Source organism: Miniopterus natalensis, chromosome 1, assembly GCF_054644295.1.
Source record: "Miniopterus natalensis isolate mMinNat1 chromosome 1, mMinNat1.hap1, whole genome shotgun sequence".
Classification (NCBI taxonomy): Eukaryota; Metazoa; Chordata; class Mammalia; order Chiroptera; family Miniopteridae; genus Miniopterus; species Miniopterus natalensis.
Genome location: NC_142081.1, coordinates 1,242,002 through 1,268,093, shown reverse-complemented (window position 1 = coordinate 1,268,093; position 26,092 = coordinate 1,242,002). Strand labels below are relative to the sequence as shown.

General features: G+C 62.6%; 1 protein-coding gene across 1 annotated transcript in view; it reads left to right on the top strand.

Moving 5' to 3' along the window:
• The first annotated feature begins 2,932 nt into the window (after positions 1-2,932).
• PACS2 (phosphofurin acidic cluster sorting protein 2) overlaps positions 2,933-26,092 on the top strand; it is a 36,650-nt gene continuing 13,490 nt past the window's right edge. Inside the window, exons 1-7 of the mRNA XM_087817852.1 lie at positions 2,933-3,063; positions 21,025-21,112; positions 22,664-22,753; positions 23,977-24,102; positions 24,842-25,004; positions 25,496-25,569; positions 25,799-25,876. Of these exons, the coding sequence (XP_087673978.1) occupies positions 2,945-3,063; positions 21,025-21,112; positions 22,664-22,753; positions 23,977-24,102; positions 24,842-25,004; positions 25,496-25,569; positions 25,799-25,876 (738 nt within the window). The 5' untranslated portion in view covers positions 2,933-2,944. The remainder of the gene's footprint in view (positions 3,064-21,024; positions 21,113-22,663; positions 22,754-23,976; positions 24,103-24,841; positions 25,005-25,495; positions 25,570-25,798; positions 25,877-26,092) is intronic.

Here is a 26,092-nt window from a genome sequence, read left to right as displayed (position 1 = left end):
GTGCCCTGCCTCTCTCGCCAACTCCGCGTGCATGAGCCTGCTGTTCTGGAGATGCGTGAAGATGCTGCCGTGGTCCCCACACCCTGGAGCATCCCAGGGCCCCGAGGGGGGCTCCTTGCCAACAGGGGCCCACTCAGCCTGGTGCCACAGCACTGCCCTCTCCCCCACGCCTGGCTGTCTCATCTTATCTGAGGCCAGGGAGTTGCCACAGCCCCTGCCTGCAGTGGAGGGACTCCCAGCGACCGCCGGTGGGGCTGCAGGGAAGGGGCTTTAAGCTTGGACCTCATCCCCCAGAAGTTTGGGCTTCAACACAGCGGGATGCTGTTGCACCACTGGGAAATCTGAGGCTTTAATTCATTAAAAAAACGTGGTGGGCAGGGGGCCCATGGCCAGGTCCTCAGCAAAGGTTTTCAGGGTGCCCTCCCGGGACCCCAGGGCTCTGAATACACTCTGGCTTCCAGCCCAACCACACCCAGACACCCCGTTTGTCGAACTAAGTTCCTGCTTTAAAGAACCAGCCACCAGGAAGACCGGGTGCACTCCACACATCTGGGGGGATGTCACCCCATGCTGGGCTCACTGTGGGGGCCTCCTCCCCACTGTCACGGCATCCTCCTGGGACCCACTGTCCACTGGAGGAAGACGAACGCAGTCATGTTCAAATGCAGAGGGTGACCAGTGACAATGCAAATAAGAGGTTCCGGCCAAAAAAAAGTAATTCCGATCACCAGAGCAATATCTGTGCACTGTGGAAACTTGGAAAATAGAGAAGTCCCCGGTCTCGTCACCACTACCATTTTGCTTCCACGTGGTTCCACCTGAGAAAACCAAGGAACACACAGAGTGATGGCACAGTGTGAACAGTGTGTCTTTGTGTCTGCTCTGTGCCTCAAACAAGAATTTAAGCATTTTCACCATAGCGGTGACTTGGGCTGGAGCAGGGGGGAGACGACACACTCTGGGCCAGACTGTGTGGGCCCCCAACCTGGCTCCTCTCCTTAGCAGTTGCATGGCCTCGTGTGCCTCAGTTTCCTCAACTGTCAAATGGGGATGGCACCAGGCTGTCGTGGCCAGGAAGGGCTCACTAGGGTGTCTGGTGCAGAGGAGGGGGCGGCTGGAGTCAAGCCCCCATGTGCACGGCTTAGTCACTCTGCCTTTCCTCACTTGACCCCCAGTTGTGCCCCATGCCTGGGCGAGATACTGGTGCACACAGACACAGCGTCAGGCCGCTCGTTCATCTGACCACCCTGCGCTGTCCCACAGTGCCACATGCCAGCGGCTGAGGTCAACGGGTGTCTGTCTCTTGCTGTCACCAAAGGCAGCCTGTCCTCCCCGGGGACTGCTACCCACTCTCCGAACACCCCCATCTCATAGGTATAAGACCCAGCGGTGCTAGTGGCAGGAGCTGCAGTGGAAGACAACACCCAGTCAGCTGGCCGGGCCGAACAGACCCTTGTGCTGTCAGTTGCACCACCCAAAGGGGCAGGAACACGTGGGAAACACAGATTCTCTTGTTCTCAAAGGGCGCCCCTGGCTTGAAGCAGCCGCAGCTGTTTTGGGCTCCAGATACCGAGTTACAGCTGGAGGCCGGGTGGGTGGGGTTCCTGGCAGGAGAAAGAGCTCCCAGGGGCTCTGGGATGTAAAGCAGAAGGACAGTGGAAGTCAATGGCTTTGCCTTATTTCAGTAAAGCCACTTGTAGACCACAGGAGACACACAGGAACCCCAGATAAAAGCAACTGTGCCATCCGGGGACACAAAGAAACAGAGGTGCCAGGAAAGCCTTCCCTAGACCTCTGCGTCTGGTGACTGACCAGAACCACCGCCAAGAGGATGGGGGGGACTCCTTGGCCCCCAAACCTAGATGTCCTTTCCTAGGACCTTTCCCGCCTTCCTATCCTGTGCGCTCAGTGGGCAGCTCTGCCCATCGCCCCCTTCCCACTAGCCTGGGTCCCCAAGTTCACTGGGGCGGGGGGGATCAGGAGCCCACCCTGCGCCCAGGCATTTGTGCTCCATTGTCTTGCGTAAAAAACGCAGACAGGGCATTGCTGCACATTAAGGAGGCTCGGGCAGAAAGAGGACACCCCAGGGGGGATTTAGGGAGGCTCAATTCCGCACCCTGAGCTTGGGGGGCGCCCCAGGGCCGGGGCAATCGGAAACCCCACGGGCCGCAGAGGTGGGCGCGGGGTGTGCGCCTCCCGACCCCGGTCCCCCTACTGCACCCCGTCCCGGGGCGCCGCCAGGCCCTGCGGGGAACAGGCGGGGCGCGGGCCCAGGGGGTTGGGGGTGACACGGGACGGCAGGGACAGGAGGGCGCAGGGGACACGGGGGGCGCGCGGGGACGCGGAGGCTCCCAGCTCGCGCCCTGGCCGGGTCGGTGCGTGGGGCCCAGAGCCCCCGGGGCTGCGGGGCCGGGGCGGGGCAGCGCGCTGGGTGGGCGGGCGGGCGGGCGGCCCGCGTGCCCCTCGGGTCGGCTCCCGGGAGGCGGGCGGGGCGCGGGGCGGGGCCTGTGCGCAGGCGCGGGCGCGCGCGCGCCCGGGGCCGCGGGCGGGGCTGCGGGCGCGGCGCCGGCGGGGCGGGTGCGCGCTACCTCACTTCCGGCGGGCGCGCCGCGGGCCGCGATTGGGCCTCCGGCGGTGAGCGCGCGCCCGCCCAGCCAATCGGAGGCGGCGGCGGCGGCGGCGGCGCGGCCCGAGCCCGGGGGCGCGCGGCGGGGGCGCGCGGGCGGGGGCGCGCGGGGCGGGGCGGGGCGGCCGCAGCTTCGTCGCCGCCCGCGGGCCCGTCCGCCGCCCGCCCGCCCGCCCGGCCGTCCCAGCCGCGCATCCGCCATGTGACCGCGCCGCCGCCCTCCGCGCGCCCGGCCCGCCCGCCGCCCGCCGCCGCCGCCTCCGCCGCGCGTCCGGGGCCGGCCGCAGCCCCAGGCCGCCGAGCAGCGGGGCCGGCGCCATGGCCGAGCGGGGCCGCCTGGGCCTGGCCGGCGCGCCCGCCGCGCTCAACACGCCGGTGCCCATGAACCTGTTCGCCACCTGGGAGGTGGACGGCTCGAGCCCCAGCTGCGTGCCCAGGTACCGCCCGCCCGCCGCCGCTTTGTTCCCGCGCACCTGCCGCCCGGCCCCCGGGCCTCGCGCCGGGACCCCACCGGGCGCCCACCCGCGATCGCCGTCGGGGAGCCGCGCCCGGGACCGGCCGCCCGGGCTCCGCCGGGACCTCGCGCGCGGGGCCGGCGTCCGCGCCCCTCCTCGGGCAGGCGCGCCCCCTGCGAGAGCCCCTGGGCGCCGAGGGTGCCCCAGCCCCGCGCCCGGGCCGTCCCGGCGCTCCCCCGGGCGGCTGCCGCGGGCGCCCGTGCACCTGCCCGGCGATGTGCGGGCGCTGAGCTGGGTGCCTCCTCCCTCCGCTGGGCACCGCGGGCTTCCCTTTGCGCCCCGCCGCGCCCTGAGGTCCGAGCGGCCTGGGAGCGACCCTCAGGGCACATGTCCAGAGGCCACGCGGACCTGGGACCGCGCTCTACTCCTGCAGCCCCGGGCCTTCTTCACGCGTGTCCTGGGGGCTGGGGCTCCCCCCTGCGCTGGTTGGTGCCAGGGCCCTTTCCCCGCGTGCGCGGCGCCTGGTAACTTAGAGACATCTGCTTGCCTAGAACCACTACTCTGAGCCCTGCTGTTAATTTTGCCGTCGCAGAAGACACTGCCCCCCAACTTGGGGAAGCCCCTTCGCCCGGTGGTGACAGCTGCACCGGGCTTATCCGCAGGCCAGCACTGTGGCCACCCTCTCCACTCGGACTCCCAACTTCCCCACTTTTCCCGTGGGCGCCTGGCTCTGCTGGTTTCTTCCCCACTCTGTCGTTCCTGCTGATGAAGCTCCAGGCTGAGAGGGAGGGATGCTCTTGCCCCAGGGCCTGGTTCTGGAATAGACAGCGGGCTGCAGGGGTGGGCTGCGGGACGGAGCTCTCCCCGGGGAGACCGACTGGCCGGGACCTCAGGAGTGACACCCTGGCACGGGAAGTGGCTGGTGTGCAGCGTGGCGGCCACGCACTCGACCACGCTCCTTCAACAGGTGTCTTGGAGTGAAGTGTTGGGGATGCAGAGGGTTTGCATTCCCGGAGTGCAGGGCCCGGAGCTCAGAGTCGTGGCCGTGCTGAGTGGGTAGGGTGGGCCTCAAAGCCAAGCTCAGGAGTTTCTCCCCGAGCCTGACCTCTCCTTTTCCTGTCTTGGCAGTTGCTCGGGCACCCAGTCCCACAGCCAGGGGTCATCTTGGACCCTCTGCCCCCCTCCCCCACCAGGCTTCTGTCCGTCTCTGTGCATTGTCATCAGAACCCCATGGACCTTTTGCGAGGCTATGTTCCATCAGCGCTCCCCTCCTCTGTGCTTGCCCCCTCCTGGCCACGTGCCCCCGGGCATGCTGCAAAGCGTAGCCTACCTGTGCTGTGCCTCTCCAGCGCCTTCCTGGGCTCCACAAAAGACCGTGAAGGTTTAACTGGGAGGGGGGAAGTGCCGGAGAGGCCAGGGCTGTATGGGGGCTGCCCCCATAGAGCCGCAATGGGAAGCCCACTTGGTGTGCTTGTGGGGATGTGGGGCTGCTCAGCACCGGGTGTCGGGGAGCTGCTGTTGGAGTGGTCAGGAGCAGAGTTGATAGTTGACTGCACTGAACACGGGCTCCGCTGAGTCCCCCTCGCTGCCGCCAGAGGTGGTCCCTCCAGGCTGGTCTTAGTTGTGCCCTGTGGGGACTTGTATGCAAGGGTCATGTTTTCTCTGTTCTCGGTTGTGCCTGATCTCTAAGTGTCTGAGTGGTGTGGGTGCCGATGTCTGTGGCTGCTGCCTGGTGCCCCATCAGAAGGCAGCCTGCTTCTGTTGGGACCTGTGGCTTGTTTCCAGATTTGGGCCAGTGACGATCTTGTTGCCCTCGGCTTTCGGTCCCTGTCCCTCACATCCACCTCCTGTGGGCGGGCGGGCAGGCCTGTGGTGAGCACCTCAGTGGGGTGAGCACCTGTGGTGAGGCAGTGGGGTTTGGGGGGGGTGCCCAGCGTTACTACTGCGCAGCTCCCCAGGGCGCCGTGCCAGCTCCGGCCCCCTCGGGCATTCTTGCCGGCACAGCCTGGCTTTTAATTTTTGCCCATCTGGAAGGTGTGATGTGCTGTGGTTTTCGTTTGAATCTCTCTGATTGCTAATGTAGGCCACTCAGGCTGCTTGCCTGTCCTTGTCGGTGAAATTTTTTCCTTTCTTTTGCCAGGTTTGTCTCCTTTCCCCAACTTGGTCTCAGCAACTTCTTTGGGGGGTGGCAAGCCTGTTTTGCCTGGATGTGTTGGGGCCCCTCTTCCGATGAGGTGGCCTTGGCTGCGCAGCCTGTGATGCTCCCAATGTCTGAGCCTCTTCAGCCTCGTCGACCTCAACTCCTTCCTGCTCTTCCCTCTCGGGGGCAGGGCGGTTCGGTTTCCTGGGTTTTCTTGTGGTGACACAGGGCTCCTCCCCGCTGGCCCCGAGCCTCCTGCACCAGGGTCCACCCTCCCCCCCTCCTGTCCCCTGTCCCTGGGTTCCAGCAGGGTCTGGGTCACTTATATAGTCCCTTGCACTTACCGCCGCTGAGGGTCACAAGTTAGTTGTTAGTTTCTGAGGTCGGACATGTGTTTGCATCCTACTGTCCCTGTACATTTTTTAAAAATATATTTTGATGTTTTGAGAGAGAGAGTGAGGGAGAAAGAGAAACATCGATTTGACAGAGAAACACCCATCAGTTGCCTCCCCCACGCACCCCCACTGGGATCGAAACCCGCAACCTGGGCATGTGCCCTGATCAGGAGTCGAACCTTCGACCTTTCGGTGCACGGGACGACGCTCAACCCACTGAGCCCCCGGCCTGGGTGTTCCCACCCAGTTTTCCCCAACCTCCTTTATGTCGCCCATTGAGGGAGGTCATGGGGGTTCCGTTTACACACACAGAAGGGTCTTTGGCTGGAGGCGTGGATGTTGGCAGCTGTGTGCCCACCGGCCACCCCAGCAGGCCAGGAGGTCTGCATCTCGGCTCCGCACCCCAGCAGGTCCCGCCTGTCCAGGGACTTCAGGTGCATGGCTGGAGGAGCTCCGGGGCCTGGCCTTGCCCTGTCTGCACTGCAGCCCAGGGACTCTTCCTTTTCCCTGCTGCAGGCCCTCGCGTTGGGGGAACAGGCACGCTCTGTTTAAACCTGCTGCTGGTGGTAGGCGTCTGGGTTGTTTCCAGGTCGGGGCTATTGTGTTCAGAGCTGCTGTGACCGTTCGGCACAGGCTGTGGGAATGTGTCTTCTCTTCAGTAATTACTGGCCACAGGGCAGGTGGGTGGCTGTCAGCGTCATAAGAAACTGCCCCATTTTTCAAAGTGGTGGCATCACTGTCCGCTGCCTCCAGCTGTGTTACCTTCCTTGTTAGCGTCTTTTTAGTTTTTTTATTTTTTAAATTCTCACCCGAGGATATTCTTTCCTTTGCTTTTCAGAGACAGTGGAAGGGAGAGAGAGAAACATTGATGAGTGAGAGAGACATCGATTGGTTGCCTCCTGTAGGTGCCCTGACTGGGGCCAGGGATCGAGCCTGCACCGGGGTACATGCCCTAGGCCAGAATCGAACCCGGGACCCTTCAGCCTGCAGACCGATGCTGTAACCACTGAGCCAAACAGGTCAGGGCTCATGATCTTTGTAATTCTAGCTCTTCTGATGGCTGTGTGATGGTTGCTCCTTAGGGTTTTGTTCTGTGCTTACTGTGAGTGGACACTGAATGCAATCAGGCACTTACCAAATTAAGGACCTTGTGGGATGCTCCTTCAGTTGCTGATCTGGTAAATACATACATGGGTTTTCTGGTATTAAACTGGCCTTCTGTTCTTGGAAGCGTAACTGCATCTCGTGCATTCATTGGGGGGCCTTAGGGTGTAGATGTCCGTTCAGGCGTCTGTGTCTGCGTCTGGGGTTTGTGGTCCCTGTCATCTGCCCGTGTCCGGTTCTGGTCCCGGGACACCTTGTGGAATAAGTTGAGGACGGTGTCGTCTCTCACTGAGCCACAGTGTCATTTGTGTAAAATCGTAATTGTGTGTCCCGTGAGTGTTTGGGAGAAGTCACCTGTAACATAGCCTGAGCCGGGAGCTGCTTTGTGGGAGGTTTGCCCCCGGATTCGGTTGCTTTGGTTGTAGAGCGTGTTCTCGGTCCCTGCGGGTTACTTTTGGAAATACATTTTTCTGGGAATTTTACCACTTTGTCTAGATTTTCAAGTTTATTGGCATAAAGCTGTTTTTGAATCCTCACCTGGGGATATGTTCATCGAATCGAGAGAGAGGGGAAGGGAACGAGAGAGAAACATGGATGTGGGAGGGAAACACCCGTCGGCTGCCTCCCGGGTCAGGGATCGAACCCACAGCCTTTTTACGTATGGCCGATGCTCCAACCAACTCAGCCACCCATCCTGTTGTTTTATTTCCTAAGTGTCTGCGGGGCCGGGCTGTCCTCTTTAATCCCCACGTTGACTCTTCCTGCAGGTAGACACCCCGATCGATCGGTCTCCCCACGGGCTCGTCAGCTTTTGAAATGAAATTAGTCCTTTACTCCCTTCGGTTTTTTATGCTCCTTAGGTTGACGTTGCTGTTCCTGCTCTAATTTCTTGGGATACACACACAGCTCGTTGTCTTTCCCCCTTTCCTTGTGCAAATGCACGTCTAGCTGAAAGTGACGTGTTAGCTGCGCCTCACATGCTTTTATGTGTAGAATCGCTCCGTTTAAAGTATTGTAACATTTTCCCCACAATTCTTCCTTTAACGTGATGAGATATTCAAAGTTTCTTAACACCTTGCTGACCGGCTATTTCGAGCCAGAACTCACCCGTGTGGCCAGCTACTTTTCTGTCAGCAAGGTGCTTACAATTACTTAAATTAATGTAAGTGCAGACACGAGTTATCCCGTGACTGGTCAGCCACGTTTGGACACGGAAAACACGTGCATACTCGTGACCGACCAGCAAGGTGTATCCAAACATACGATGGATTTTTTCCTAGATATTTTTCCAGTGTCGAATCTGTGGCTTCTCCATTTTCCATTATTGATTTCTGACTTAGTTATGTTGTGGTCGGAGATGATGGTCAGTGTGACCCCAGGTCCTTCAGACGTGTTGGACCATCTCCGTGGCTGAGCTGGCGGTCGGTTCCCGGGTACGCTCTGCTCTGTTCTGTTCATGCCGACGAGGACGGGTCTTTGGTGTCTGCACTCGGTCAAGGCCCCTGAGGTTTACTGTGCCCCTCTGTCTGCGTCCTTTGTGTTCACGTCTTCTCACTGACGGCAGGTTTGTCCACTTTCCTGGCGGCTCCATCACTGAGACCAAGTTACCAGGTGCACGGACGTTTAGAACTACACTGCCTTCCCGGTGTGAGCCTGAGCGGCTGTGACTCCCGATCCGTGACGCCTTCTGTCTGGACGCGGACTGGGCGGCGGCAGCTCTGTGCGTGGCCCCTGGACAGCGCAGGACTCACGCCCTTCCACCTGTCAGCTTCCCTGTGTCCTTACACGTCTAGGTGTGTCTGGTTACTTGACGTGAATTGAGATTCTGTTTTCACTCAGTCTGGCAATCTTTATTTCTTTACCCAGAACTTTCAGTCCTCTGTCATTTACCTAATTGGTGACAGAAGGCTCCACGTCTGCATCGCAATTCTCTGTGTTTTTCTTTGTCTCTCCTGATTTTGCATTGATTTTCTTACTCCATTTCCCCCATTAGCTACAGGCGTCACTGTCTCTGTCTTCAGTGGCTACTCTGTAAATGGTAATTTGCACCCTGGCTGTTAAGCTGTAAAGTGAATTGTGTCTTTACTGTCTTCCTGGATGACACAGGGACCATGGTGCTTGCCATTCTGACCAGCCCCTTCGTGTTTATAGGCTTCTGTTCAATGTGTTTGTTGTCACCTCCAAACTGGGGTCATCCCTCTACCTTCTGCATAAAAATGCATCTTCAGGGTTTCCTTCAGTGAGAACCTGCTCTTTCAGCAGAAAACGATCAGCCTCGCTCCTGGGAGTGTGTCCTGGTGTGGAGTTCCAGGTGCAGGTCCAGGTGCAGGTCCCTCTGCACGAGCAGGTGCTGTGCTGGTTGTGGAGTTCCAGGTGCAGGTCCCTCTGCATAAGCAGGTGTTCTGTTGGTTGTGGAGTTCCAGGTGCAGGTCCAGGTGCAGGTCCCTCTGCATGAGCACGTGCTGTGCTGGTTGTGGAGTTCCAGGTGCAGGTCCCTCTGCATAAGCAGGTGTTCTGTTGGTTGTGGAGTTCCAGGTGCAGGTCCCTCTGCATAAGCAGGTGTTCTGTTGGTTGTGGAGTTCCAGGTGCAGGTCCCTCTGCACGAGCACGTGCTGTGCTGGTTGTGGAGTTCCAAGTGCAGGTTCCCTGTCTGCACCTGGAGGATGCTTCTCCTTGACTTTGCTCTGTTTTTGCTGTTGAGAATAAGCATCAGACAGGTGTGACTTGTTCGAAAGCCTATCCTTTGACCTTTGCGGCTCTGGGAAGCCCTTTCTGTCGGGTCTGTGTGGCCCCCCTTGTTACTGCCTGTGTCCATGTCATGGGCTCTGGATTGTGGACGGGTCGTTTTCATTAGTTCTGGGAAGTTCTCGGCCATTTTCTTCAGTTGTGTGTCTGCTCCGTTCTCTGTCTCCCCACCTCCAGAACACCAACCGGACGTGCGGAGCCTTCCCACTGGGCAGGCTCTGCATGTCCCTGGAGCAGTGGGCAGTTCTCAGCCCTTTCTCCCCAACTGTCCGCATCCCATTGCCCCAGCCAGCATGCAAGGCCCAGCTGCAGGCAGGGGCTTGGTTGAGGGGCGGAGTCCAGTACCCCTCCATCTGCCCAGAGCCCCTGCAGCGGACCCTGTAGTTGAACAAAGATGCCCGGCTCAGGATGTGGGTTTGCTTGAGTTTGGGGAAGTTGCTGATCTATTTTGAGGGTGTGTGTTTGGGAAAAGGGTGTTGGAGCTGAGGTAGGGCTGGCTGCATGCAGGGGCAAGTGGATGGGTGGGGAGTGCGGGGTTCAAGCTGGGTGTGGGGTTGGTAGCCTTTAGGGGATGGGCGCTGCCCCAAGGGAGAGACTGAGGACATTGACTGGGGCGCACCGCCTGTGGGCTGGGTGTGACTGGGGGCCTGGCCGTATTGCCACCCTCTCATCCATTGCTGTGCGCACTCCTGGGCCAGTCTGCACCTCCCTGGTGCGTGAAGTGGGCATCGGTCTCTGTGGGACTCGTGCTGCTACAGCACCTCATCTTTGGGGGCCAGTTCACTGTCCTCGTTTCCTGAACGCCGGTGCAGGAGTGGAGTGTGTGTGCCTGGTGGGCTCCGGCACATCGCTGAACAGTGACTCCGCAGAGCAGCCCTGGAAGTAGCACTTGCTCGAATTCAGAGCCAGGTTCCTCCTGCCCCAGAGGTGGCACCATGGATGTGTCCTTGGTCCAGGCGACTTGGAAAGGGCATAGCGCACAGTGAGAACGCCCCGTCTTGACAGTCGAGTGTCTGGAAGTTATACTTTGTGTTTCTGAGCATCTCCAGTGAACACCAGCCCTCGTTCACTCGAGGGGGCAGTGCCCACGGTGTAAAAACAGTGCCTCCTGGCCTGGCGGTCATCACCTGGAATCCAAAGCTGCCGTCGTGAGTTGCCTGCAGGGTGGATCCCCTGGGTGGGGCCTGGTAAACGAGGGCACAGTGGGTGGTGGGAGACGCCAGGAGTGGGCTGTCTTTCTGAACCTGCCACTCCCAGGTGATGGGCACTTGGTACGTTCACCTGAGCCCTGTGGGGTGGCAGCCGTGACCCAGTGGAGGGAGGTGCCTTGCTGCAGGTCCCCGCAAGGGACACGAGGCGGCCTGTCCTCTGGGGTCTGGGTTGTGGTCTGGGCTGGGGGCCGTCTTTTGTGTCTGCCCCCCTCCTACTTCCCTGCTCTTGACAGGGAGGCTGAATGGGACGTGCCGGGGCGCTCCGGGTGACTGCAAAGGTCGTCCTCGGACATCTGGCACAGACGAGGAGCGAGTCTGGGGGACCGAGTACCTGTCCTGGGCCCAAGGGAGAGACGTCCACACCTGGTTTCCCTCTTTCCTGGAGAAGGCTCCCTGGAAAAGGCAGAGGCTGGCTGCTCACAGACAGCCCTCCCCTCCCCCAGCTCGGGGCACACTCAGCACTTTGGCCCTGGACTGGCTGACATTCCATCCCTCTGCCACCACCGCAGGGGCCCACGGGGGCGGGACAGCTGCCACCACCCTCCACCGCCTCTCGGACTCTGCGCTAGGCTCATGGTCACCCAAAAGCCGGGTCGTCTGCCTGTCCTGTGCCAGGGCCGCCTCTCGGCGGAGACGCGGGCCCCGCGGGGGGGGCAGGCACAGTGCAGACCCCTGAGTGAGGGCAGGCGCAGCACCGTAGGTGGGAGGTCCCACAGCCGCTTGCCTTAGGAATGAGAGTGTGGTTGCCCAGGCCCTTGGAGGGTCCGGCTGGACTTCCTCCCGCACTCTCAGTTCTGCTGAGCTTCCCGAGCACCCTGGGTGGGGTTCCCTGTTCTGCATGTTAATGACCAGAGGGCCTCGGGTGTCACCGGGACCCAGAGTTGAGTGTCGCAGACGCTTTAGCTGCTGTGGAGGTGACTTCACTCAGGACCTGCCATCACCTTCACACTGGATGAGGCTCCGAGGGCTGTTTCCTTCCTGCCTCAGGCTCCGGGTCCCACCCCCGGGCAGTCTCCTCCAGCCGCTCAGAGTGGGGGCAGCAGGCGGCCAGGGTTTGCGGGGGTCCTGCGGTGACCCCTTGCCCAAATGGCCTGTCCAGACCCTCTCTTGGCCTCTCTCATGTCCTCTGCCAGGCTTGGCACTTACTTTGTCATTCAAGATTTGCTCCCTGGCGACTGTTGCCTTCCCTGTCTGGGCAGAAGCCCCTGAACCAGGCCCGGCTTGCTCTCCTCTGCCTGCTGCTCCCGCCAGCCAGCACCGTCCATAGGACTGGACTGGTCCATGGTCGAGGGGGTAACACAGGCCCTAAGGAGCTCTAGGCAAGTCTGGGGTGCTCAGCCTGGCCCTGCCTCTGCAGTGCCACACATCAGGGGCCTGAATATCCTTGGGGGGCCTCTGGTGGTAGGCATATGACAGGGCCTCTGCTCCCTCGGGCCGGGACCCACTCCCAGGGCTCCTGTAGTGGCTGGGCGAGATCCAGACAGCCCCTCTGTTTGGGGCACAGCGGAACGCACTCTTGCAGGGGTCTTCCCAGACCTGCAGCTCCGGTGACAGATGGGGCCTGGTGTACCCCTCTTTGGAGGTGAGCCTGCAGGTCCAGGGTGGGTTCATAGCCCAATTGGGCGAGAACCTCTGTAGTCAAACTGGCACCCCTGGGACCTGGGTGGGTTCAGAGGGAAGTAAGTGCCCTCCCATGTCTGCACAGCCACTCAGCAAGGGGAGAGGAGGCTCCAGCCACACAGACGTTCCCTCCAGAGAGGATGGGCTGAGGCAGGATCCCAGATCAGCTGCTCAGCCACTCGGTACCCCTGGACAGCACCAGGCCAGGATCCTGGCTTCAGGGTGGGAAAGCCAGGGGTCCTGACAGGTGACCCCTGTGCCTATGCAGGTGGTGGGAAGTGGCTTCTGACCCCACCTCGGTGGGACCCTGTCCCTCACCAGTGAAGCCCAGGCACACAGGACCGCCTGGCTGGGGTGGCCCGACGGCCCTGGAGTGGCTGACAAGAGAGGCCCCTCATCCCTGAGCTCCACAGCACATGTGGTCAAAGGGTGAGACGGCTGACAGCCAGGAGCCCCATCCAGGCTTCTAGAGGAAGGACCAGCTGCTGGTGAGGCGTGTGGTGACTGCACCCCAATGTTGGGACTACCCAGGGCTGTTATCAGTGGTGTGTGGAGTCTGGTGGGCTGTGGCCGAGGGAGAATCGGAGAGGAGGGGCCCGGAGGGGGGTGGCCGTCTGGGAGAGGTAGGGAGCAGGGTGTTTGGATGAGGCTGGGGTCAGGGTTTGCGTGCTGTGCAGGGCTGGTGCTGTTGGGGTGCAGGCCAGGAGCAATACCATGTGTCTACAGGTGGGAGCAAGAACCTGCTGTCTGCCCATCACTTGTTTTTCAGCAGAGCAAGTGTGGAGTGGGGGTGGCAGGGATGTGAGGGTGGCCCCTCGAGTGGAGGGGAGGGGACCCAGGAGGGCAGGGGCCTAATGTCCCTGGACCTGGGCAGGCTGTGTCCAGCATCTCAGGTGCAGAGTGGGGGGGGGGGGGGGCGGCAGAGCTGAGGGCTGGTGTGGGTGAGAATGGTGGGCCAGCTGCTTGGAGGTGGCACGGCACTTGTGGGCAGCATTGTGGTTTCTCACTTGCATAGAGCCTGTGACCCCCAGAGCCCCGCGTACAGCAGGCCTGCAGCCTTGTGAGCTGGGCTGAGGCCCTTGTAGACACACGTAGATGTCAGAGAGACACGTGGCACCCCCCCATTCCCCGCCAGCCCTACCGCCTACTGTCCCTGGGGCGATCAAGCCTTCCTTCTCACCTCCCTGATACAGGGTCACCTAGCGTCTTCCCCATGGCCATGCCCCATGCCCAAAGGGGCTAGTTCTGTCCACCATGACCCAGCCCAGGAGAGGGTGCCTGAGAGCCTGCCCCTTCCTAGGTGCCCTAGGGTGGCCCTGCTTGCCACATGTGCACTGGCTCTCTGGGGGCAGCCGTGGGCCCTGCCTCCTGGTCCTCATGGACTCCCACTACTGTGTTGCCAGGGCTGGGAACTGAGTGTTCCCAGAGGGAAGTCTGGTTACTGCCAGTGTGGCCTGGGAATGTGCCTGGGACAGGCTGGACTGGGGGTGAGGTGGGCCGGCTCTCAGCCCTCAGGATAGCTGAATGTTTGTGGAGCCGGAAAATGGGGTTCCTGCTTCCAGGCCCATCCCCGAGCATGCCCGCACCCCTCCCAACCCTCCCCTGCCCGATGGGAAGTCGGGGGAGGGACAGGAGATGGTAGACTGGCAAGAAGCCCGAGGAAGGCATCGCCCACACCCTGTCCAGGCTGACCCCAGGGCAGCTTCGGCCAGGCTCTTGCTCTTCTGGCTGCGTCACCTGGAGCCGGGCCTCCAGGTCCATCACTCAGTCCCCAAAGTCTGCAGTGGCAGGTCTAGGCCACAGGCCGTTCAGGAGGGTCACATGGCCTGACCCAGGTGCTTTCAGGGCTCCCCAGCCTGCGTCTGGGCTTCCTGCAGCGGCTGCTGTCCTGCACCCAGCTTCCCAGCTGGGACTGTGCGTCTCTGCTAAATTAATGCCCTTTATAGGGGGTGGGGGATTCTCGCTCACAGGAAGGCCCTGGGCAGGGGCCCTGGCCTGTCAGGGAGGTCATGGGGTTCCCTGCAGCAATGGAGAGGTGCGCCTGCAGCCTGGGGCTGTGGGCTGGAGGCAGGTGAGTCACCCAGGGGCTCTGAGTCACCCAGGTAGAGGGTGCAGGCCTGCAGTGGGGGTGTCCTGATGGCTGGGACCAGAGTGGGCGATGGCCCCTGTATAGCAGCCTCGTCACTCGCTGACCATAGCTGAGGTGGTGGCGTTTTCCAGCATCGTCCACACAGTCCCTGGGAGCCCGTCCCTCACAGACACACGTGAGTGCCGGGCTGACCTGGCCTCTGGTGGGCACCTGGCCCCTCCATTCTCCTGGCCCCTTCCCCGCCAGGACTGGCTCCTCCACCCCTCCTCCTGTGCCTTGTCCCCTGAGGGGGGCTGGCCTCTGCTGGGCCTGGGAGGTCGGCTCAGAGCTCCCCACCTCCTCTCCCTGCCCCTTCCAGGGGGTCCCAGGCTTCCCAGATGAGCCCTTGTCTGCCCCTCACCTCCTGCAGGAGCCACCGGCCCACACGCTGGCCAGCGGGGACACTGAGAAGGCACCTCTGACCTTCTCTCCTGATTAGCAGGAAGCAGCCGTGTCCAGATAAGGCTCAGACACCAGAGAAAGCTGAGCTGAGCCAGTGAGAGTTGGCAGCTGCCCCAGGCCCCGGAGAAAGGTGACCAGCGCTCAGGATGTGGGCAGGACTAGAGCCCTCACCTCTGCAGCGCCACTGCAGGCCCAGGCCGGGCAGATGGCTGCTGAAGGATGCACGCCTGGAGCCTGGGCAGTGGCTGTGGGGGTGCCCCTCTGCCCTGCCCTAGGCCTCTTCCTGGGCCGCGGCCTCCAGGAGGCGGACAGGGTGTAGGGCCACCTGGCCAGCTGCCACCTCAGAGCCCCAACTCCCACTAGGACAGACTCGCGATGGCACAAACGGGTCAGCCCTGGGGACAAAAGGCCCCTCAGTTCTCCCTCCCACAGGACACACAGCATGTTTGGGACCAGAGGCCCCGTGTCCCGTGTCCCTTGTCCTTGGTGGAAAGCAGCAGAAGTCAGTGCTCTCCTCACGGGGCCAGCCGGGGCCCAGCACTGCATGGGGGGGGCAGGCCCGGCCAGTGCCCCTCTTCGCCCACATGCTGGGCGTGCCAGGCCTCCTGCTGAGCATTGCCAGTGACATTGAAGTGGTGGCTGCTGGGAGGGGGGGAAGCAGCCTGCAGCCCCTCAGCCTGTTACGCAGTCAGCAGGTGGCCCCGCAAATTGCTCTTTCGAAAGCATGGGGACGGGCCCGGGCAGAACCTGTGCAGGAGTGTTCACAGCAGCCTCGGTCACGGCTGCCCAGGGCTGCCCACTCCGGGGCGGCGTAGTGGGGAAGTGCTCCAGCAGGTGGCTCGGCTCTGCCCAGAGTGGAGAGGGGCTCGGCCTCAAACGGAAGACGCCCCGACACCCACCACAGGGGCGAGGCGGGCGAGGCTGGAACCCGTGCTGCTGGGGAGGGAGGCACGTGCTGAGCGGTCCCTCAGGCCAAGGACAGCAGCGGGCAGGCTGGGCGCCTGCCGGGGTGGGAGAGGGGGCGGTGGCCAAGCGGGTGAATAAAATGTTCTGCAGTTGGAGGCGATGGCTGCTCACCTCATGAGCGGGCTAAATGCCCCTGCCCTGCCCTTGTTACGGGGGTTCCGGTCGTCAGCTTTATGTCATGTGTTTGCCCCAATGAAGACAAGCCACGACCATGGGGCAGGGCCGTTCTAGATCCCAGGGCACCAGCCAGGCAGGTGAGCGGGAGTCACGCGTGTCCGGCCTGCACCCTGTGCTGCCAACACAGGAAGGGCCCCAGGATGGCAAGACAGCAGGCCTGGCCGTCCGTCCGCTGTGGGCGGCCCGAGGCCATGCAGGTGGGGGCAGTGCCTCTGTGGCTGCCCCTCGGTTCTGTGGGTCGATTGTCCTCTTGCGCTTCTCTAAGGGCCTTTGTTCTCGGGATGTCGGCCCTGTGTCTGCTGTTGGCCCTGCGGCCACGTTTCTGCGTCCCTGCGCGGTCTCTGGCTTCGCTCACTGACGTCCACGTTTCAGTCCTTGGAGGAGTTAGAGTCGCTCTCTGCCCAGCGAAGGAGCGAGCGAGCGAAGGCCCACTTGTCCCCGTGCACACTCGGGCCTGGGGCGCCTGGGGCGCGGTCGGGGGAGACAGACCTGCTTGCCCTCTGAGTTGTGGAGCCCTGTTTGGGGAAAACTCCTCTTAGTAAGTTTTTAATCAACAGTTAAAAGTGCCCTGGCCGGTTTGGCCCAGTGGTTGGACTGTCAGCCCACAGATTGAAGGGTCCCGAGTTCAATTCCAGCCAAGGGCATGGACCTCAGTTGCAGGCTCCATCCCCGGCCCCGGTTGGCGCACAAGCAGAAGGCAACCAACCGGTGTTTCTCTCTCACATGGATGTCTCTCCCTTCCACTCTCTCTGAAAAGCAATGGGAAAATACTCTCAGGTGAGGATTAAAGAAAAAGTTAAGACCGAACCCTGGTGAGTGTGACATGGTTTAGCCCAGTGGAAACAGTGGGGCGTCCTCAAAACGAGGCGCAGTGCGGCCGTGCGGCCCAGCAGCCCCCTCTGCTGTGTGTCCCGGGAGAAGGGAAAGCAGGGCCTCCAGGAGACATCCGCACCCGTGGCCGCAGCAGCGCCCGTCTCAGCAGCTGAGACGAGGCCGCCACCCAGTGTCCACGAGGAGGAACAACCTGGCGTGGCCCGTCTGCACCGTGGCGCCACTGAGCCGTAGGAAGGACGGACCCCAGGACGTCACCCGTGGCCGTGTGGGCTGTCGGTTGAGGTGCCCCTTAGGTCTGTGGCTTCTCTAACTTCTGAAAAATTACCTTTTAAAAGTCATACGTGGTAAAATTCAACCCGCCCTGAGTTTGTCTGCAGCTGATCTGAGTGCCCTGGGTGGTTCCACCTGAGACCAGCATCCCCACAGCCCCTGGGCGTCACCCACCAGCCCTGCCCCGGGCCTCTGCCTTCAGCTCTGCCCAGCCTGATGGCACCTGCACGGGCCAAGATGCGGTGCCGCCTGGCACTCGGGCGGCCCCCCACGCGGCCTGGGGGTCTGTGTTTGGTGTCAGCCTGTAGGAGGCGTGGTGGCCTCTGGCGCTGACCTGATTCCCTGATGAGTAACAATGTGTCTTTTTGGGTGAAGTGTCTGTTCACGTCTGTCCGTCTCTTTTTTTAACTTAAAGTCTTTCTTCAGTTACAGTTGACACTCAGGGTTACTTTGTATTAGCTCCAGGGGTCCTGCGCGTGGTTAGACACCGTCCTTACAGAGCGTCCCGGTGTTGCCGGCCGCGCCTGGCGCCCTGCGTCGCTGCGTGTGTTCCTTCCTGCTCCGTCCTGTGCCTCGCGTCCCCGCGCTCGTGACCACCCACTGCTGCTCGACCTTCGCCTTTCCTCCCCGCCCCAGGCCCTCCCCTCTGGCCCCGTCCGTCTGTCCTCTGTTGGGCTGTTGATTTAAAGTTGTTGAGTTTCGACCGTTCTTTATATATTCTGGGTAAAGCCCGTCGTCAGATACGTGACTTGCAAACGTCCCCTCCCCTCTCGCTCGCTCGTCTTTCCCCCCTTAACGGTGTTCGCCGCAGAGGGAGGCTTTAAGTTCCGATGAAGTCGACGGCATCGCGCTTCCGTTCTGGTAGCCTGGGCGCCGTGCCCTTGTCAGCGTCCCGTCGCGGTCCCTGGCTTCCCGGCACGTCTCCGGGGAGGCCCCAGCTCACCTCGCTCTCCTTGTCTCAGAGTTTTCTCTGTTCTGGCTCCTTTGCCTTTTCGTAGAAGTTTTTCTTTTTCTTTCTTTTTAATTCTCACCTGAGGATACTTTTCCCATTGATTATGGAGAGCGGAAGGGGCGGAGGGAGAAACATCGACGTGAGAGACACACATCGATTGGTTGCCTCCTGCACTCGGGGATCGAACCTGCAACCCAGGTGCATGCCCTTGATGGGCAGGAATCGAACCCGAGGCCCTTTGGTGGACAGGCCGGCGTGCTAACCTCTGAGCCACAGCAGCCAGGGCCATAGAAATTTTAAAGTCAGCTTGTTGCCAGAGGCGTGCTGCGGTCACCGGAGTTGCGATGAATCCCAGGCCGGGTGGGGCGCGGGGCTCGCCTCCCGTGTGCCCGGCCGGCTTGGCCCGCGCAGCGGTGCTCGGGAGCGCTCAGCCCGGACCCTGCACTGGCTCCTGTCAGGTGCAGGTATTTCTTTTCTGTTTTGGAGCCACCGTAAATGGAAGTTTCAAGAGCTGACTCCCAGTTGCTCGTTGCTGGTTTGTGGAAATGCGTTGCTCTTCCTGGGCTGGACTAATTCGGCTTTTTCCTGTGTGACGCTCAGCTCGCCGGCTCTGGAGATTCTCCATAGATGCTCAGGGCGCCTGCCAGCAGGGCGCCTCCGCTCTTCCCTCCAGCCCTCGGCCTCTTCCTGCCTGTCGCCCTGGGCGGCCTGCAGGGTCCCTGTCCCAGGGACAGCACGGTGTCAGCCGGGGCCCCTGACCTGCCCGGGCAGGCTCAGTGAGTCCCCTTCCTTTCCTGGTCCCACTGACGTCAGGAGAGGACGGGAGAGGGAGAGAGAGGCATCAGTGACGGGGGAGAGCCATGGCCCCGCCGCCTCCTGCACGACCCTGCGGGGGATGGGGCCCCGACTGGGAATCGAACCCGTGACCGGGACGACCCCAACCACTGAACCACGCTGGCTGGGCCACCAGGATTCTTTAATCACAGCTGGATATTGAATTTTGTCCGAAGCTTTCCTGGCCCAGCCGAGGAGATTTCAGGGGTTTCCTGAGTGGGCCTGTCGACGTGATGGTGGGTGGGTGTTCGGGTGCTGGGCCGGCCTTGTGTCCCTGGACGCCCGATGGGCCACCCTGTGTCCCGCGTTGCTGCTTCTGAACGTGGCCGTGCCCCATTCGTTCCTCCTGGGCGAAGGTTTCCCAGCCTGTGCCCGTAAGGACCTCGTGTGCCTCGGTTGTCTGTTTTTTCTGGTGCTGGTGTCGGGGAAGCTGCTCCCCCCTCCAGTGAGTCGAGAAGTCGCCTCGTCTTCTGTTCCTGGAAGACCTAGGCAGTCGCTGCGCGTCCTTCCTGCGTGTCCGGTGAAGGAGGCCCGGGGTTACTCGGGAAGGTTTTTAACTGGTAATTCACTTTCTTTCGTGGGTTGGACTGTTCAGGTGGCCTCCTTGTCGCAGTGAGTTTGGGCACTTGTGCCGTCAGGGAGGCGGTGCCTTTGGCCCCGGTTCTCGGAGCGACGGGCACGGTGGGGTCTCGCGCTCCATGCTCGCTCGCGCGCGTCCGAGCCGCGCAGGCAGCTCTCCTCCTGTTCCCGGGACCGGTCAGTTTTTTCTCTTTCTTTGTCTGGCTGGAGGTTTATCATTTTGTGGATCTTCCCGAAGCACAAGCTTTTGGTTTGGTTTCCTCTCGGTTTTCTGTCTTCACTTTGGGTCTGACTTGCTCTCTTCGCGTCTGGCATCGTCTGCTTGAGACCTTTCTCCTCCCGTGTGAGGCTCAGCCCCGCGGCCCTCCCCTCAGCTCTGCCTGGCGGTGCCCACGGAGCGTTTCCCCGGCCACGCAGCGTGTTCGACCCCCGTCGAGGCTGCCTCTCTGCCGGCAGGTAGGTCGCCGAGGGCTGTGCGGGTTAGTTTCCCGGCTGCCTTGCTGGCGTCGAGCTCTGGTTAACTCCAGTTCGGTCGGAGGACTTGCTTCATGTTCCCTGAACGAGCTCACGTGGCTCTGTGGCCCGCCCGGGTGAACGCCAACTCCTTCAGCCCGCCTCCATCTCGGTCTTTCTCCGCCCGGCCCTCCACATCCCCCTGCTCCACTCACGGCCGACACGAGAGCTTGGGGTCACTCTGACGCCAGCAGATGCTGTGCCCTCGGCCTGACCATGTCGGGCATCTGTCCTGCTCCTGGGGTTCAGGTGCTTACCTTGGGGACCGAGTGACAACTCGGGGGCGCACGGAGAGTCTGGGCTTCCCAACGGGGACCCAGGTGTAGGGCCTTGGCCAGGCCAAGGTCTGTGTGGGAGAATGAACCAGGGCTTCCGTGAGTGCAAGAGGCCTGCAGCCCGGGCCCCTGGCGGTGGGCGCGGGACTGTGCGGGACCATGGGCCCTCGCTCCTCGGTCCCTGTCCTCGTGGGGCCGGCTGGGGATCCGGCTGTGCTGTGGCTTCCGGGAGATCGGCCTCCCGGGACGGCACCCGCTGGTTTCAGGGCAGACCCTGCAGCGAGGCAGGTGAAGGCAATGCCGTGTCCCGCGGGCTGTCCCTCAGGGCTGTCACCCATTGTCCTGACCTTGTGGGGCTCAGAACAGACGGGTGGAGGTGAAATTGGTGGGCAGAGGGTTCAGGAAGGCTTCTAGCCAGTGCTGCGGGCAGGGCTGGTAGGTGGGCGGGAAGGCTGGTGCCTTCAAAGCAGGGGCGCCGGCATCCTGGTCCCTGGGGACCTCGCTGGTCGGTCCACCTTCTGCTGTCCACAGGCCCTCACCCACCCACCTCCGGGACCCTCTGGAGAGGAGCACCCGGCCGACTGCCTGGGGGTGCTGAGGGGTGCTCAACACCTGCGGGGACCCCGAGGGTGGCTCCCAGCCTGTCTGGGTGGGGGCAAGGTCTCCCAGGAGATGTGATGGCCGGCCTGCCGCGGTGACTGTGGTGCTGGAGGCCCAGGGCAGACGGTGGTGGCCCAGCCGTGGCTGGGACCTTCCTGGGGCTCCAGGCTGCTGCTGAGGGCATCTGTGTCCTTGCAGGTTGTGCAGCCTGACCTTGAAGAAGCTGGTAGTCTTCAAGGAGCTGGAGAAGGAGCTCATCTCTGTGGTGATTGCCGTGAAGATGCAGGTGAGGGTCTCCCCGCTGCCCAGAAGTCGAGGAGGCCGGCTACACAGACGGCCGGAGCCGAGTGTGTCCAGGGAACGGGCGCCTCTGCCAGGCAGGTGGCCTGGAGACAGTCCTGATGATCTGGCAGGGTTGCGACCCTCCTGGGGTGCAGTCCTGTCCCCCAAGAGGGGCACACAGGCCTCCCAGAGCCGAGTGCAGGCGCCCACACCCTGTGCCTGTCACCTGCAGCCCTGACCCTGGCCCGGCCCAGCTGCTCTCGCCTCTCACTTGGGTGCAGTGACGCTCCCCAGCCCACAGTGTCCTGTTCAGTCTGAACAAGCGACAGGGTTTCAGGAGGCCTGTTAGCGGTGTGGCCCGTTAACTGGGTGGCCCATTGGCCGTGTGGCTCGCCTTGGCCTCTTCAGGGGCCGCTGGGTTCCAGGTCTGCTTCCCAGGTGGCCTTGGCTGCACAGCAGGCACCTCCTGTGGCCACCTCCCCAGCTGTGGGCCACAGCAGGGTCCTCGTCTCCCAGCGCCAGCCCACAGGCTCCTTCGGGTGTGGTGGCCGCTGAACAGCAGGCGGAGGTCCTGCCTTGCCCACAGTCCCAGGCCCTGGGACCTCCTTCTGCAGCCTGGTGGGTGCTGGGGGCCAGGGTGGCTGCTGCTGCAGGGCCCCAGCTTCCTGCCTGCACCTGGGAGCCGCTGGAGGACCTGGGCTGTCCACCAGGCTCCCCTCCAGGCCGAGTGCGGATCTGAGCAGGGCGGCGGGAGGCCTGCCTTGTTCCTGTCATTTGCAACCACTTAAAATGTTACTTTTAAATAAAATTCTGAAAAATTCTTTTCCTTACCAAAGACGGTGCTGTAAGTTCTCAGCATCAAAGCCAGCTGCGTGTGGGGCGCAGGCCGCCACCCCAGGGAACGGCCCTGCCCACCTGCAGGTGTCATGCTGAGCTTTGGGCTTTGGGGTGGGGAGGGGTCAGGGTCTCATTCGGTCGCAGAGCCAGATGGAGTCCACCCATCTTGGCCTCTGAATCTGGCACTGTTGACCTCTGACACCACCGACCCCCAACACTTGGGCCCTGTTTCTTGACCCCCTGTCTCCAGCTGTCCATCTCCATGGTCAGGCCCTAGACTCTGCCAGTCCTTAGACTCAGCCTCCGGGACAAGGAATTCGTTCCACTGGCCTGGGGCTCACTGACCACACGTGTTTTCCCATCTACGTCTACACGTCTGCTGCTCTCCCTGGGCTGGGACGCTGCCAGCGTTTTAACTGGTGACTTCTGTGGGGCGGTCACTGCCCCCACACTGTTTTCGGCGGTGCCCGGGTCTCCAGCTTTCTCCCTGGTCTGGTCGCCCGCCCGCAGCTGCGTGTCTGCAGTGGCCGTAGATCCCGTTCCTGGGCTTCTCGGCCCTGAGGCAGATTTCCAGGGGACTTGGGGGTCGGAGACAAATCTTCCCGCGTGCCCGTGGGAGCTTGCACCGGCTCCCCAGCCTGTGAAGGGAAGGGACGCGACCTGCCTGGTGGTGTCGCTCGGAGACACCGCCTTCCAGTGAGAGCCGCCTTCTCCCCAGGGCTCCAAGCGCGTCCTGCGGTCCCACGAGATTGTGCTGCCCCCCAGCGGACAAGTGGAGACGGACCTGGCTCTGACCTTCTCGCTGCAGGTGGGCCCTGGCCTGGCCTCGTCCCCGCCCCCCGCCCCCTGTTGTCACCCGGGCGGTTTACTCAGAAATGCCCTGCTCCTGATAGAAGGCAGTGAGGTTGAGAACTTCAGTTTCCCGTTAAGGCCATTTTTTCCTCTTGTTTGGAAAAGCTGGGGAGGAGCACGTGGGAGCTCAGCCCTGTGAAGTGTGCTGACCGCCAGCGTGGCTCAGTTCACACCGGGCACCCCAGAGTGAGACAGATGCCCTGGACATGTCCAGAGCCCAGCCAGCCCCACACCGGCCCAGGGCGCTGTCCTGCCTGCTCCAAGGCCTGTGTTGCTCAGGCCCCGTGGACGGGGTTCCTGCTGTCCCCTGTGCTTGAAACGTTAAAAATCCCTCAGTGTCCGTCCACTTCACACCCACCTCGGCTGCCCCCTCCGTGCACACGAGAGACAGAACTGAGGTCTCTGAAATCCGAGAGCCCCGCCAGCTCCCGCGCCCGCATCCCCCAGACCCGCCTCCCGCCCTGGCTCGGCTCTGCCCTGCGGGCCCTCCCGCCAGCTCTCATGCCCGCCACAGCGCATCTGGGTTCTGCGTTTTTTATTGGGGGGGGGAGTATAATTTACAAAATGTACAGTTCACGCTTTCTGAATACATGACTCCATGAGTGTCAAGAAACGTGTACAGGTGTGTAACCACCCCCCAGCCCAGGTGCGGGACAGTCCCATCGCCCCGGGTTTGTTCCTATAATCCTTACCCAAGACGTGCTTTTTTAAAATTGATTTTCAGAGAGAGAGGAAGGAAGGGGGAGAGAGAGAGACATCAGCGTGAGAGTGAAGCGTCGACCGGTTGCCTCCCGAACGTGCCCTGACGGGGATGGAACCCACAGCCTCTTGGTGCACAGGCCAGTGCCCCAGCCCTTGCGCCCCCTGCGTAGGGCCTGTCCCCTAACTTTTGAGGTTGGTTTTCATCTGTGAGCTCGGAGGACACTTGTGAAAAATTTCCTCCTGCACACGAGCTCTGGGGCTGTGAACCCCCCCCCACCGCACACACGGGGCCTGGACCGTCCAGGCCACCTGCCTTGTGGGGAGAGCGTGTTGATGGTAACGGCCCCTGGCGCCCTCGGCAGGCCTCACGTCTGTCCGCCAGCAGTTGCTTAGTGTCCGCCGGGGACTGGGTGGCCCGTGACCTGGAGTGCGCGGAGCCTGGGGTCGGTGGGCAGCCGTGTGGTGCCTCCCCCGCAGTACCCCCACTTCCTGAAGCGGGAGGGCAACAAGCTGCAGATCATGTTGCAGCGGAGGAAACGCTATAAGAACCGGACCATCCTGGGCTACAAGACGCTGGCCGCCGGTGCCATCCACATGGCTGAGGTGAGGCGCCGGGCAGGGGCCAGCCCCTCTCCGGCTCGGTCGCTGCTGCCCCGGAGTGGGGGTGGCCGGTGCCCTCCCAGGAAGCGTCCCTGCAAGTGCCCCGCCCTGCTGGTCCCTCAGGGTGGGTCGGGTGACTGAAGCTGCAGGGGTTCCCTGGTGCGGAAACGGGAAACACGTCCCGGTGGAACCGCCTGTCCCGGGGGACCTGGCGTCCCAGGTGGCTGGTGTTGGGGCTGGAGGGGAGCCAGCCCCGGGGCTGAGGGCTCCGACTCAGACTTGTGGGCGCCGCGCCTGGGCCCTAGGGGAGGGCAGTGGGGCCCGTGTGTCCCTCGTGTGGGGCCTTCACCATGTGGGGCCTTGTTCGGGGTGTCGGGTGCTCAGGGGTGCGGAGCTGCGTGGGTGTCGTGTGGCACAGGGTAGGGCCACGGGCGGGCGGCCGGGCTCTGTGGTCCTCACATACGTGCAGTTACGCCCCCTGGGCCGTGGTTGTCTGGGAGCTGCTGTCTTCACGCAGTTTGCTTCTGTTGTGACCCTGGGCAGCTGAGCTGTGGACCCTCCTCTCTGACCACCCTCAGTCCCGAGTGGCTGAGCCTGGCGCTGACCACCCCAGCTTGGCCCAGCATGCTCCCTCGTGGCCCGTCCACCCAGCTCCCATGTCCTTGTCCTCTCGCCCTTGGCCACGTCTCCCACCACCACGCCTCTGCTCCGTGGTCCTCTCTGGAACGGTGCCCCCCCCCAGGTGATGCAGCGGCCCCCCGAGGGCGGCCAGGTGCTGAGCCTCTGCAGCAGCGTCAAGGAGGCCTCCGCCAAGGTGGCCGAGATCTGGATCTTCTCCCTGTCCAGCCAGCCCATCGACCACGAGGACAGCACCATGCAGGCCGGCCCCAAGGCCAAGGCCACGGGTGAGTGCAGCCGCAGGCGGTGCCACTTGCTGCCTGTCTGCCGCCTCCCGGCCGTCCTCCTGAGCTTTGCGGTTGCTCTGGCCTGGCTGCGGGGCATCCCAGCTCTGCCCTCGGGAGCCGTGGCATCGTCAGTGAGCAGAGGTCATGGGGCCGACTGTGGTGCCTTCCAGGGTCTGGGTATGGGTCCTGGTGTGGCCTGTCACCACTGTCACAGTTGGAGTCACTGTACCTGTGGGGTGAGGGGGCAGACGGGGGCCCAGTCGAGCATGAAATCCCAGCTGAAACCTGTGCTGGGCAAGAAGGGCCGAGGGGCCTCCTGGGTGTGGAGGGGGCACGTCGATGGAGAAGCACAGCCCCCGCCCCTGCCAGGGCCGCCCAGGCTCCTCCGCCTGCTCCCTGCGCAGCTGGGGCCTGTCACTGGGTCCTGGCCTCATTGTCCCCCACCAGGCGGAACCCTGTGGCCCTTACCCTTCCGTGTGCTCGTTCCGCAGATAACTACTCCGAGGAGGAGTATGAGAGCTTCTCCTCTGAACAGGAGGCCAGTGACGACGCCGCACACGGGCAGGTAGTGTGGCGGGGCCCCGGCAGCAGGCTCAGCTCCACCGAGACCCCAGTGGGTGGGCCCAGCACCCCCGGAGCTGCCACAGGAGGGTGGGGGTGGGGCGCTAGGAGCCCGGCCCCGAGTGCATCAGCGGCGCTGGGGGCACCTGGGCGACAGCCCCCAGTGTCAGCACAGGGAAGGGCCCTGTGGCATCCAGCAGCCGCCCGGCCTCAGGCACCCCGTGTCCCCGCAGGACCTAGATGAAGACGACTCTGACGTAGGGAAGCCCCAGCAGCGGCGATCGACAGTGAGAACCACGTCCATGACCAGGGTCGGTGGAACCTGGTTTTACTAATGTTGGAGGAGGCGGGGGGGGCGCCCAGCCTGGGGGTGCAGGCAGGTTGAGCCTCAGGAGGGTCAGGAAGTGAGGGGCCATCCCGGGTCGCATGGCCTGGGCCTGGGGGAGTCTGCGTGGTGCTCAGCCCTTAGCTAGAGCCGCTCTGGCAGGCGAGAGTCGGGGGGGTGTCCCCGTGCCGACCCCGCCCCA